Source organism: Dama dama, chromosome 1, assembly GCF_033118175.1.
Source record: "Dama dama isolate Ldn47 chromosome 1, ASM3311817v1, whole genome shotgun sequence".
NCBI lineage: Eukaryota > Metazoa > Chordata > Mammalia > Artiodactyla > Cervidae > Dama > Dama dama.
In genome coordinates, this window is record NC_083681.1 from 43791450 (window position 1) to 43805950 (window position 14501).

The 14501-nt window shown below is 44.3% G+C and overlaps 1 protein-coding gene across 4 annotated transcripts in view; it reads left to right on the forward strand.

Moving 5' to 3' along the window:
- Positions 1-10696, forward strand: part of SCUBE2 (signal peptide, CUB domain and EGF like domain containing 2) — an 80456-nt gene extending 69760 nt beyond the window's left edge. For 3 of the 4 annotated variants that reach the window (XM_061147908.1, XM_061147901.1, XM_061147922.1), the window contains one exon: positions 534-10694. In XM_061147908.1, the coding sequence (XP_061003891.1) occupies positions 534-686 (153 nt within the window). In that variant the 3' untranslated portion in view covers positions 687-10694. Of the gene's footprint in view, positions 1-533 lie in introns of all 4 variants that reach the window. The other variant, XM_061147916.1, reaches the window with a different exon arrangement.
- The last annotated feature ends 3805 nt before the right edge of the window (positions 10697-14501 follow it).

Genomic DNA, 14501 nt, shown 5'->3' on the forward strand with positions numbered 1-14501 from the left:
ACGTCTCCTGCGTTGGCAGGTGGGTTCTTTACCACTGAGTCACCAGGGAAGTTGTTTTTAGTGTTGTCAAGTAAAGTTGTATTTTTTAATCTAGGAATGTGAGGAAGAGCAGTGGGAAACTTGTTTATCATAAATCCAAGCCAGCAGCAAATCATGTTTTCATGTTTATTCTCCAAATAGTTAAAGAGTCTTAGCTCCTTGTTCATCCTTCAAGCCTGAAGTTCACCAACTTTCAGATATTTATAAGTATAAATAAACACTTGCCACATCACTAACCCTATAAATATTCCCCAAATTCCAAAGTTATCATGTGGTTTAGAAAAACAATTTTTTATGTATTAAGTTTTCTGTTATAAAACTAATATGTGCTTTTTAAAGATCCTTGGGGAAAAAAAAACTGGAACAAAGGATAAAAATCAGAGGAAATCAGCTGATCAACTTATTATCTCACAGTGGGACATTATAGTTCCATTAGCAAAATGTCATCATGTTTAAATATTTTGGCCCAGTAACAAAAATTCTCTTCTTTTTAGGATAAGAAACTGATTAAGGCTCTGTTTGATGTCCTGGCCCACCCCCAGAACTATTTCAAGTACACAGCCCAGGAGTCCCGGGAAATGTTTCCACGATCCTTCATCCGATTACTCCGTTCCAAAGTGTCCAGGTTTTTGAGGCCTTACAAATAAGTCTGCCCACGTGCCACTTGACACAGTGTTCAGCCTATGGGCTGGCAGGACACAGCCATATGCTTCTGCAGCCAGCATAGACGGATAATGCTGCCTCTAGTAGCAGTGACTGGTTAGAGTTTAATTTTTATAGATAATACAGATATTTTGGTAAATTGAACTTGGTTTTTCTTTCCCAGCACTATAGATGTGGACAGAGAATGGGTTTGAGTCTTACCTGCTTCTCATTGGTGTGGGCAGCTGTCTTGGATACATCAGGGGCTGGCTGAGCTGAATTTCAGTCAGCTTAGGTGAGACTCATCTGTCCTTCTCGGTCCTCACTCCTCCTTGAGGGGGCTGCCTTGTCTGAAACCTCAGCTTCTTCCAGCATAGCCCTCCCTAAGGGAGCCCTCTGTACTCAGGTGTTGGCTCTGACCAGGCAGACCAGGAAAGGGGGAAGGAAGGAAAGGGGAGCCCTCCAGACACCGCTCACCTCCGCCCTGCCCAAGACATGGAAGGACCCAGTTTTCTCCACAGCCTTCTCCAGTCTGTGTGACTTAAATTTGATCCCAGAAGCTTGGATTCCAAGCAGTGATCACCAAAAAATACTTAAAGCAGAAAGAATTAGAAATAAAAAGGTAGAAACTCAGCACTTCCACAGACATGTGGACCTGTCGATGACCTTCCATCATCTGAAGGTTGCCAGTTTCCATCTCGTAGCAAATGTACTGTGCTTCTCTTACAACTGCAGCTGTGCCTTCAGGGCACTGCTCTTCTGGGCACCAAGGTAGGGCCTGGACAGTTCAGATCCGACGTGATCTCCTGATGAATGTGACTCCATCCATCATGAAAAGGATATTCACACACCCTGAGTCAGTACCGCCAAGGGTACTCCTTCCACCTGGGCTTCCCACCACGGGGCGGTGGAGGCCCAGGTGGGAGGTGGTATGGCCCAGCCTGTCACGTTTGCCTTCCTTCCCCCGCTCCAAGCTCAGAGCGGTTGGTCTCCGAGGGCATGAGCTGCACGGCTCAGGGTGGCCTCACTCTCTTAATGGTCACACCACCGCCAGAAGCAGTTATGCTAATCCCAGCCTCTGAGTACCACAGAATCGTCTCACTTTTAGTCAACACAGTGGGAGCTCACAATCATTTTCTCCCACAGGAATCTGATTTTTCAATACTATTGAATTTTTAAAAACCAAACTCCACAGGCAAAAATCTTATTACAGTGAATAAAAAAATTCTATCACACAAGCTGCCATTTCCCTAATGAAAGGGTTGCCTACAGGCAACCACAGTGTTTTATTTCAGTAACAAACTAACTCCACACACAATCAGTTCTCTACACCAAAGTACCAAAAAAATGATCAACAAATATTTCTGAAGAAAATGAAGGTTATTTCATTATTGAATTAACTTTTTACCTCAGTGATTTTTTTAACCTATAAGCAATATTGATTTTTTAAAAGCCCTTAGCCAAAGTTTTTTAATTTATCTGAATGGTCCTAAATACCCTTTTCTAAGTCTCTCGTGAAAAACTTGAATATCTTCACTTTTAAAGGTATCATTAATACAAGTCCTTGGAATTTATAATGCTGGAACTTGGCCTACATTTCTGAGTCTGACTATAAGATGAAAATTCAGATGTAATATAACATGAGTTAGTGACCTGACCGATGGGGTGAGCTGAACTGCACCATTCTGTCCAAGCATGTTAGTAACTATATGCTCAGGACTATCTGGTTCTGTACTGCTGATTTCATAAGAAGGCAGCTGATGGCAGTACCTGGGGGTTGGAAGGAGGCTGCATGAACCTGGTCTCTGTGAAACATCCTCCAGGAGCTGGGCCATGCACGAGCCACTGAGGCCCTCATGCAACTTCCTGTCTATACCCATCAACCACTCTGAGAGACTCTGTGGTCCTGTTGGAAGGCTGGTGGGCGGGGGCTACTCATACTATCTGCTAAATCAATAAATAGTTAACTAATATCACCTCTTTGCCTTAGGGTTGCACAGTGACAAGACAAGGTCTTGTCATTTTAGAGCTTACCATTTAGAAGGAGGAGACAATGAACAAATCAACATGAAAAGTATCAGCTTGTAGTAAGTGCTATGTTAAAAATTAAAATAGGTTAATATAACAGATGATGGTGTGGCTGTTTTAGGTTTGGGAATCGTGAGGGTCCTTCTGGGTAAATGATATTTCAACTGAAAAAAATGGCAAGAATCAGCCGTGGGCTGATCACGTGGAGGAACATTCCAGAGAGAGGAAAGTCAGGTGCAAAGGCTATCCAGGCAGGAATAAACACATGTGTGGATCACAGACTAGTGAGAAGTCAAGAGGTATGAGATGAGGCTGGGAAACTGGATAGGGCCAGAACACACTGGGCTTTGGAATCCAGAATGAGGGGTGTGGGTTTAATTCTAAATATGTTGTGAAACTTTTGGAAGGGGTTTAAACAGAAAAGTGGGGTGATCTGATTGATGTTTTTAAAAGAGAGCTCTGGTTACTATATGAAGAATAGGTTTTAGAAAGCAGACACGGAGGCAGAGAGCAGTTAACAAATTATTGCCACCAACCAAGCAGCCATCCAGTGAGAGGTGAGGCTGGCTGGGCTAAGGCAGTCATAGTGGAGAGGATAGAACAGAAGGATTGTGGACATGTTTTGGGAGAGAGTCCCCAGAACTTCCAGATGATTGGATGGACGGGAAAGGGAAAGATAGCAACTGAAGGTGAATTCTAGTTGCCCAAATAACTGGTAGATGAAGATTGCAGAAGGAGCAGGTTTGGGACATGTGACAGTTCAAAAACTTGTCTACAAATTCTCTGATGCTTCTTCCATGGAAAGTTGAGGGTCTTTTAACCCCTCCCCTTGAATCTGGGATCTGTGACTGATGAACCAATACTCTATGGCAGAAGTAACATTTTACCAGTTTCTGGACCTGGGACTTAAGATACTGGCAATCTCTACTTCCTCTCCTTGGGAAACTTACTGGGCCCTCAGTCACTGTGCCTTGAGAAAGCCATAGCAGCTGGTGAAGAGGACCGCACCCCCCCCCCCCCCCCGCCCCCATAGCCTAGCTGACTCTCAGGTGACAGCTAGCAAACCTTGTCAGCTAGGGGAATGAGCCACCTTAGAAATGGATTCTCCAGCTGATGCTTTGCTGGGCAGTTCCCACTGAACCATACCCAAATGACAGGTTTGTGAGCAAAATCAATGATCATTACTAAGTCATAGTGATTTATTATGCAATACAATGCTGGAAAAGAAGAGAAGGTCAAGAATTCAATTTCCACCATTCTGAGTATGAGATGTCTATCAGGTAACCAAATAAAGAGTTCAAATAGGCACCTGGTTCTGCGAAGTCCCAGGAGAGCTTGGGGCTGGAATATGAATTTTGATGTCACAGGACAAAGGATAAGACAGATTGAGGTCACCTGGGGAAAGTATGTAGATAAGACAAGGCAACTGTGAATTCTGGGGGTCCCTGTGTGGACACAGGGACAGAACTTACAGGAGCCATTGATTAAGTCAACAGGAAGAGGTCAGAGCTGAGCTCCACCTTCTCAGAACTGAGTGGCAGAAGAGTCTGAACGCGTCCTTCCCTCCAGCTGTGGATACTGTTCTTGAGCCATTTACTGAAGTGCTGCTTTTGTGGCTGCAGCCACGTTCCCCTTGAGTTTCCAGTGCTAATAAAAGAGTGCTTGCCGCTTCACACAAACAGATGATCATCTTCGCTTTGGAAAATTGCTTCCTCTGAATCACCCTCACAGCTATTAAGTGTGTTGTCTGTAGGCACTCACTGGATTTAGGTTTGCAGGTGATTTTATAGTTGTCATGTGGAAACTTGGGAAAGGCAGCAGCTGTCCAGCACGAAGACTTGTGGATCTTTGCAGGAAGATGAGCCAGGGCTGGCTGCCTGCTGCCCTCCACTGCAGACTCCTGCAGCCTGCTGGGAGACAGGGGGCTCCCACACCCAGCCCAGCCTCCATCACCTCCTCAGCTCAGGAGACATGCCTCTGACTGGGGCTGTCAGTATCTCCGCTTCCTTTCACACAGCAGGATGGATGCTGGGAGCCTTACCCGTCTGCATCACTCTTGGTCAGTGTTTGGGAGGCATGTGGATTGGGTGGGGGTCGAGTAAAGTAGTTCCTTACCAAGTCAAGAGAACCTTGTCACCTGGGGCCTTCTTTCAGGCAAGGCATCAACTGACTCTGAACCCAGGTCCTGGGCATGGCCAGTAGCAGCCCATCCAGAAGAAATTAGAAGTCGTGGTATTGCTTTTTCTCTGTGTCATCTTCTACTCCAGGGGCTTGTGAACCCAGCTCAGGGGTGTCCTGGGTATTTGTGGTACTCTGCTTCCTTCTCCCTTGAGGCAGTCCTGATTGGCCTACAGGAGACCAACCTCAGGGCCCTGATAGCCCAACAAGGCTGCCTCTATGATTGACAGCTACAAAGACATAACTACCTAGAAGGGATCACTTTCCAGAGAACACAGTAGGATTGATATAGATTTAGAAAGTGAAACCACTCTAATTCACAAGCAGGATGCTCTAGTGGAATAAAACCTATCTGCCATAAACAATGGTCATAACTCATCATCACTTGATTTTCAGAGTAGCTCATTAGTGGAATGTGCCTACAGACCTTAGTTTCTAATAATTCTTTGTTATGTGTTGGCTCATTCATTCGTTTATACATGTTTACTGAGGGCTTAAAAAGTATTAGGTATTGAGAAGCTGGTGATACTGTAGTGGGCAAGATGTTCTTGTGAAGTTTAGATTCTAGTTGGGGGAAACAGAAAATATGCATATAGTAAAGTCAAGGGTGATAACTGTTGTAGAGAAAGTTTAAAAGAGTTGAACATGTAGAGAATGAGGAGGTGGTGGGAGGGAGTTTCTACTTTAGATAGGATGAGCTCATCATTGGAATCGTCAATCCAGTTCCCTCCCAGGGCACTGGCTCCTTAAACCAAGCTGGCAGCAGTGGCCCTGGCAAGTTCGTCTACCTACCCAGCAGGAGCTTGACAGTTGGTCTCAGGCCAGGCTGACCACAGCTCCAAGTGGTGAACGAGGCGTTTTGCAATTAGAACAGGCGCCACCTAGTGATTATAAATGGGATCCACCTGCGTTTCAGTCATCCCACTGCCTTGAAGCTTAAATGACAAGGGGGCTTAAATGCTCATAATTCAAGACTAAATGTTACCAATGGGATGCTGGGGGCTAGGGCTGTGGATTGATAACGGATTGATTGCATGTTGAATGTGTCTGTTTAGATCATTTCCTTCTCTCTGTCTGTCCCAATGATTAATGACTAGGTAAGAAGTTATTGATCTTTGTGTGTGTGCGTGTGTGCATGTGTGTGTGCTCAGTCACTTAGTCATGTCCGACTCTCTGTGATCCTATGGACAGTAGCTCACCAGGCTCCTCTGTCCATGGAATGTTCCAGGCAAGAATACTGGAGTGTGTTGTCATCTCCTCCTCCAGGGGAACTTCCCAACCCAGGGATCAAACCCACATCTCCTGCATCTCTTGCATTGGCAAGTGGATTCTTTACCACTGAGCCACCTGGAAAGCCCACATTGATCTTCAGGTCCTTTCAAACTATCAACAATGCTCTGAATCATGTCCATGTCCAAAGACACACATACTGCATTCATTCATTCATTGTTATGGTTGGATACATATTCCTGAGACAGGAGGAAGAAGGACTAGAAAGAATGAGGGGGAACAATTATTCACAAATTGTAATCTTGTGTAATATTCACTGCATGTCCTTTCAACAGCTACCACTCTCCACTGACTTGGACTTTCCTCTGATCCTACATTCTTTTTAGAAAAGTTTTGTTTGCTTATTTGCTTTTATTATTATTATTTTATTATTTTTTTGGCCACACCACATGACTTTGGGATCTAAGTTTCCCATCCAGGGATGGAAACCAGGTCCATGGCAGTGAAAGCCTGAGTCTTAACCACTGAACCACCAGTGGTTCAGTTCAGGGAATCCCCTGATCCTATATTCTATCCTAGGGCTGAAGGATAACTTGGAGGCACAGTGTGGAGTTTTCCATCTTTCCCTTGTGCAGTGCAAAAAGCAGAAATACAAACCTATCTCAGATCTGAGCTTTGTTGCTGGCTTTGCCTTGTTATACACACTTTGTGTGAAATTTTGAAAAAATTTAATAGTTTCTGAGCAGGAAATGGAACCAGTATCCCAGGGAGGACAGACCCAGCAATGTGTGACTGACACAGTCACAGCCAGCAGAAGAGTGTGGCGGGAAAGGGTGTGAGGTGGTGGTGAACCCTGGCCGGGCCTGCTGGGCTCAGTCCTCTGCAGCCTCGTGTGTAACTCACTGTGTGTGACCACAAACTGGTCATCGTTACACAGTGCCAGTGCGGCTGCAGCCAATGGTGCCTGTCCATCCACAGCAGGGTGGTAATGGTGGCAAAGCAAGCATATGTGCCCAGAACCTCAGTGTTAGAACCAGGTGACTTGGTTTGAGGAAGGCAGTTTTTAGCAGCCACATCAGGCACCAAAGCTGAAGTTTCGAGTGATGTGAGTACAACTAGAAGAGGCTTGGTAAATCATCACTCAGGGTTTCCAATGAAGGGACTCAAGCAGCATGATTCACCTGATAGTCCCCCTCTCAGTATTCCCAATGTACTTTTCTGAGAATACATTCATTTTCTTTGTCTAAATGAAAGAGTTCTCTAAAATCTATCTTTCATAATGTTCATTTTCTCCAAGACTCCCATTGTGTCCTCTGCAGTACCTGAATTTGTCCTCTACATCTGCCACTTCATAGCTGTGTGACCTTGCACCAATTACTTGACCTCTCTGTGCCTCCGTTTCCTTATATAGTATCTTTTTTTTTTTTTTGGTCTGGCTATTGAGTGTGAAAACTGATAAACATCTTTTACTATTGTGATTATGTAACTGTTATTTGTTTTAATACCATTGTATCATGATTGGTCAACAGAAAATAATAGAATTCTTTTTTCTTTTTTAATAGAATTTTATATCACTAAATCTAAAAACAAAAGAAAAGAAAGATAAAAATAGTCCTTACTGGATAGGGTTTTGTGAGAATTAGAGTTCAAACATGGAAAACTCTTGGAAAACTGCCTAGAAGTAGTATGGACTCAATAAATTTTGGCTATCATCATTATCATCATTATTATCTTCCACTACTTGAGACTAGAGAAGTTAAATCCAAGATACATTTTAAAAACGGGTTCATAATCTGCTAGTTTCTCCCATTTCACTGAAACAGAAAATCCTCTGGTTACAAGCTTTCTGGTGGGTTGTATTCTAGGAACAGAAGAAGTAGGAATGAAAGGTCATAATGTCAGACTTGGGTTCTCTCCCACATGACCTTCTGAAAACAAGAGACTCCTGAACTGGAAAGGAGAAATGTGCTCTTCCAATCTCCCAAGACTCTCTCTCTCAGATCAGAAACAGCACCCATACACAGAGACCTGTCAGTCCTTCATCTTTTCTTATCTCCAGCCCTCACCCTGTGATGTGTGGGGATGGCAATACATCTCCTTGCTGAGCTCAGAATCACACTTTCTCCAGAACTGCTCCTTTCAAGTTTAATGTTTCCAGTGCAAAGAGGTCCAGACTTTCTTCACTTCCAAGAGGCTGTGCTCAGGGCTGTAGGCAAATAAGACCAATGAAGACACCTACTTTGGCAGGGAGTGAATTCCACCTGAACTGAGTAATTTGCATGAGCCCTTAGGGTCAGTGGGACAAAGTCCCTGATGAGACTGGAGGACATAGGCCTGGCCAAGGTGGGCTGAGCTATCATGCAGCATGTGTCTTGGAGGGCACAGAACTCAAAGTGAAGTGTGCTAATGGAGTGTAGACAGCCTGAAAAGAGAGAATTTCACCTTTCAAAAAAGCATAAATGGGAGAGGGGAAAAGGCAGTAATTATACAGTGCAGAAATCAAGCAATATCTTAATGAGGTGATCAAAATTAGCATCTTCATTAAAAAGCAGATGGACAATGTGTGGCTTTGGAGGAGCACGACATCATCTACACAGTACTCAGGCCAGGAATACAACCCTAACTGGGCAAACACAAAATGAGAAATACTCTATTGTTTAAAAGAAAGGGGAGTTGAGACACAAATAACTTGCACATCAAGGAAATTTAAAACGTGTTTCAAAGGATGTAATCAAGAAAGTAAGAAGGCAAAACATAGCACGGGGAAATTTTGCAAATAATTTACCTGACGAAGGACTTGTAGCTAGAATATATAAAAGCTCTTACAATTCAATAATTAAAAGACAAATAACTCAAAATTATCTGAAGAAGTATTTTTCTAAAGAAGAAAAATGGCCAATAAGCACATGAAAAAGATGTTCGACATCATTAGCCATTAGGGAAATGTAAATGTAAATGTAAATCAAAGCCACAATGAGACACCATTTTTTAAATACCCATTAGGTTGGCTATAATCAGAGACAGACAAATGTTGGTGAGGGTGTGGAGACACCGGAATGCTCATACACTGACAGTAAGGATGTAGAATGGTATAGCCATTCTGGAAGACAGTCTGTTAGTTTCTCGACAGATTAAACATAGAATTACCCTATGCTGTGCTTAGCCCCTCAGTCATGTCCAACTGTTTGCGACCCCGTGGACTGTAGCCCGCCAGGCTTCTCTGTCCATGGGGATTCTCCAGGCAAGAATACTGGAGTGGGTTGCCGTGCCCTTCCCATCCCCAAACCAGAGATCTAACCAAGGTCTCTCATATTGCAGGCAGATTCTTTACTGTCTGAGCCACTAGGGAAGCCCAAGAATACTGGAGTGGGTAGCCTATCCCTTCTCCAGGGGATCTTCCTGACCCAGGAATCAAACCAGGGTCCCCTGCACTGCAGGCAGATTCTTTACCAGTTGAGCTACCAGGGAAGCCCAGAATTACCATATGACCCAGCAATTCCACTCCAAGAAATGAAAACGTGTGTCCATATAAAAACTTGCACACAAAAGTTCACAGCAACATTAGTCACGATAGTCAAATGAGGAAACAACTCAAATGTTCATTATCTGATGAATAGATAAAGAAACTGTGATAGTATCCTTACAATGGAGCAGTATTGCCATAAAAATAAATGAACTACTGATGCATGCTACAGCATAGATGAAACTTGAAACTGGTAAGTGAAAGCAGCCAGTCACAAAGGGTCATATATTGTGTTGTAGTTATATGAAGTGTCCAGAATAAGTAAATCCATAGAGACAGAACCTGTAGATGACAGGTTGCCTAGGGCTGGAGAGGTTGGGAGGAAATGAGGAATGACTGCTAATAGGCACATAGTTCCTTTGGGATGATGAGTATGTTCTAAAATTGAATGTAATGATGGTTTCCCAGCTCTGTGAATACATTAAAAAACATCGAATCATACACTTTAAGTGGTACACTGTATGGTATATGATTAATGTCTCTAGAAGACAGTTATTTAATTAAAAAAATGGAGGACTGTATTCTTCAAAAATGTCAGTGTCATAAAAGACAAAGAAAATTGTGGACATGTTCCAGATTAAAGGAGGCTAAAGAGACATGACAAGTTCAACCCCTGACCCTAGCCTGGATCCTGTACTAGAGGAGTATGTCAAAAAGAACATTATTAGGTCAATTGAAAAAACTGAAATATGAACATTAATAAATAAAATTATTGTACCAATGAAAATGTATGAGGTTTGTATTTGTACTGTGTTATACATGAGAAAAATCCCTATTCCTAGGAAATACATAATGAAATCTTAGTGGTAAAGGGTCATAATGGATGTAACTTTCCTTCAAATAGTTCGGAAAAATTTTTTTGCTTGAGTGTGTGTTTGTATGTGTGTGGGCATGTGTATGGATATAACCAATGGAGTAAAATGTTAATGATCTGGTTAAAAGATATACAGGTGTTCTTTGTATTGTTTTTATTTTTGCAAGGTTTGGTTAAATTTGAAATTGTTTCCAAATAAAAACTTAAAAAAAAAAAATCACAAGGACTTATCTTCCCCAGGCAGTGCAGAGCTGCATGAAACTAGGTCAGTGAATGCCATGTGAGTGTGTGTGGTGTGTAGGTGTCTGCACGCCCAAGCATGGAGCCCTTGGCCTCTCTGCTGCCATTGACCCAAAACCCAGAGCTTGTCCAGCGAGGGCCACTGGCCTGTCACTGTCACACCCAAGCAGCATGCTTAGTTACTTAGGTGGAAGGCGGTGGTGGCCTTCATGCTCCTGAGGTAGACAGAAGTAACCAGTGTGCGCTGAGCTGCCTGATAGGCCCTCTCACCCTGGATGGGGTGACAGAAAAAGATCTGGATACAGCACGTCAAGCCAAGGTTGTGCTGCATTCTGAGAAGCTCGCCCTCTTCACAGGGTGTGTGTGCGTGCTAAGTCACTTCAGTCACGTCCAACTCTTTGCGGCCCTGTGGACCGTAGCTGGCCAGGCTCTTCTGTCCATGGGATTCTCCAGGCAAGAATACTGGAGTGGGTGGCCATGTCCTCCCTCAGGGGATCTTCCCAACCCAGGGATGGAACCCACATCTCTTACATCTCCTGTATTGGCAGGCAGGTTCTTTACCACTAGCGCCACCTGGGAAGCCCCATCTTCACAGGTGTTTCCAGATGGAAGAATTCTCCCTTGGCCTGTGAAGGGCGCCCTTTCTCCAGGTTCTCTACTTGTGTTGGGCAAAGCAAGGAAAGTAGAATAGGACTCATATTTATTGAAGGCTCACTTTGTGCTAGGCCCTGGGCTTTACATGCTGTCTTATTAAAACCACACAGAGCCTGGCCAGATGGATGAACCGAGGCTCAGAGAGCTGCAGTAACTTGGCTGAGGTCCCACAGCAAGCAAGGAGCAGAAAACGCCAAGCAAGCCTCTTTCCACCAGATGCTTGAGGTATTGAGATATCCCCCCCACCTCATCCTCCCCTCTTTTGCTGTCTTATTTGAGGTCACAGCCTGTCCTCATCCCAGGAAAGGAAACAAAATCGTCGCTGACAGGAATGGATCCAAAAGGCCCAGCCAACTTTGGAAAATGCTGGCAGGGCTGCCATCAGCCCTGTTTAATGAGGCTGTGGTGATGTTGGCAATAACCCTGAAGGAAGAAGACAGAAATAACGCTTGTCTTTGCAGTAACCTGCCAAAGTCGACACAGTCTTCAGGGCTGGCTGCCAACTGGCAGGCACCATGTAACCAGAGATACTGGTAGGCATATAACACCTGCCGTGGACAGCTGTTTGAAGAATCTTCCTGCCAGAAGGATTTGGGGTGGCAGTCAGGACACAAGAGGAGGAAGGGGATTCTGCAGTTACATTGGTGGAGATGGGGAGTGAAGGGACATGCAGACAGTGACCATTACTTCCAGAGTGTGTCCAAGGGCGAAGTCAGAGCAAAATATACATAGGTGGGAAGGGAAGGGGGATGGAAATTCCTTGACTATCTCTCCTTTCTCCTCTTCTCTTCTCATCTACTTTTCTGGCCTCCCACTCCCAGCACTCATCTTGTAGACCATCCTCCAAGGTCTCCCTGTTACCTGCAGACCCAAAGGAGAGTTTCTAGGTGGACAGATGGTAAGCCTGGAGCTGCTGACAGCCATCAGACTAGAAGAACCTGCCTACAGTGGCATCAGCTCAGAGCTGAAACACAGCGATGATGTTTGAGCCTCCGAATTCAGCCATGCCTGAAATCCCTACATTTTATTTTAATCTTACTTTTATTTATTTATTTTTTTTGCTTGCTTGACATGTGGGATCTTAGTTCCCCAACCAGATATCAAAGCCTTGCCCCCTGCACTGGAAGCATGGAGGCTTAATCACTGGACCACCAGGGAAGTACCTGCGTTTTTACATTAAAGGGACAAGAAATTTTTCTTTAAAAAAAAAAAAAAAAAGGATGTATAGTTGATTTACAATATTGTGTTAGTTTTAGGAGCTAAATTTTCATTTTCACTTAAGAAGTTTTCAAGTAGGTTTCCTGTCACTTATAATAAGAAGAACATGAATAAAATCCTAACTAAAACAGCATTAGCTTATTGAGCATAATTTTCAAGGACAGATTCTCTATAACAACCCAGGCAGGATGTAGAGGATTTTAGAACAGAGCTACTTGACATGGTAAATTCAGAATTCAGAGGCACCTGAGAGAGGAAGAGAGGGGGCCAGCTCCTGCCCCAGCAGGCCCTGGTTTTGGGAAGGGGGCAAGATGCTCAGGTGTGTAGGGAGGAAGCATAGGTCAGAGCCCGTTCTTAGGCTTGGCAATCCCGAGACTGTCTCAGGTAATGATGGTAGCTACCTTCTGCTAAGCCCTTCCTACATGCCACAGTGTGCTATGTGTATGGTTATTTCATATAATCTTCATAGCATCCCTCAGAAGTAAATACATCAACAGGATCATTTTCTCGACGAAGAGCTGAAACTCAGAGTGGTGAAGTATCTTGTTGCATACTAGTGAGTAGCAGAGCAGAGATTCAAACCTAGTGCATCAGACTCAAGAAACTTTGCTTTTAACAACCACATTATACTTTTCCCAGATGTGTTAGTGGGACAGGGGAGGTTATCAAATGGAGAATTAATAATAATCTTTCCTGTTGGTATAGCCTGCCAGAGTTTACAAGCTCCAATTTTATAAGCAATCTTACTGCATCCATTTTACCAATGTAGAAACTGAGGCTTAGAGGTAGGAAGTGACTTGCTCAAACTCATTTGGTCAAATGGGATAAACTACCAAGAGATCCACAGTCTTCAGAAACTCAAAGGGGATTTGCAGGGGGTGGGGTTGGTCTTCTACCTTGACCCATGCTTAACAGCAGTGATGGTGTAAGTCTGGCTGAGGAAGATCTCTGAGACACGAGGTGACCAACCATGGTTGTGGCCATAGAGCCAACTGCAGAACACAAATCCCACTACAGCAAAGAGCTCTGCATTCACAAAAAGATTCTCAGCTCCAGCCAAGACCCTTTTTACTTTCCCATAACACTTGATATAGACAAATTCCTATTCAACTGGAGACATTCAGCTCCTGGTTCTCTGGGTAGGGGTGTGGAGGGACTCTAGCGATGAAAGGAGGCCCTTTCTTCTGTCAGGACATCCTCAACAAAAGGCTGCAAGACCGAGCTGAGCTGCTGGCGGATGGGGAATTGGAATCTGCCTGCCTGGCTTCCTCTCAGAGGAAGGTAGCTGTCCTAGCCAGAGCCCCAGGGGCCCTTATTGTCGGACCTGTCCTGATGGTTTACCGAGCTCAGAGGCACCTGTTCTGGAAAGACAAGGCCAGGCTGTCTTTCACTGTTGCCTGGGCGACTCTGGCTTGGAGAAGTGACCAGGCAGGAATCCAGGAGACAGGACAGAAGGGACCAGGGCAGCCACTGTTGTTTACTGCTGGCAGCATGCCAGGGGGCTAGAAGGTGAGCTGCAATCCCATCGCTCCTCTAGGAGACTGTGTGTTCAATGTGTATGTTGAGGGACAGGGAATCCCTTGGGCCTCCCTGAGGCCAGATAAGCAGCCTTCTGCCCTTCTGGATTTATTTCCCTGCAGCAGTATGTGAATTCTCGGCAAGTGCTAATGGCAGGAACTGAAGGAAAGAAACAGGAGATCAAACCCAGCCCTTCTGGATCTGGGAAGTTCAGCACAGGTTCTGGGGCAGACAGTCTGGTTAAAATCCCAGCTCTACCAGTAGCTTTACTTGGACAAGACTTTAACTGTTTGCTGTACTTATACTAGTATTTATTGAGCACCTTCTGTGAGCTAGGGATTCAAAGGTAAGCAAAAATGGACTCAGTTGCCTTCTTGGAGCTTATAGTTAATGAAGGAGGTAAATATTCACCAACCA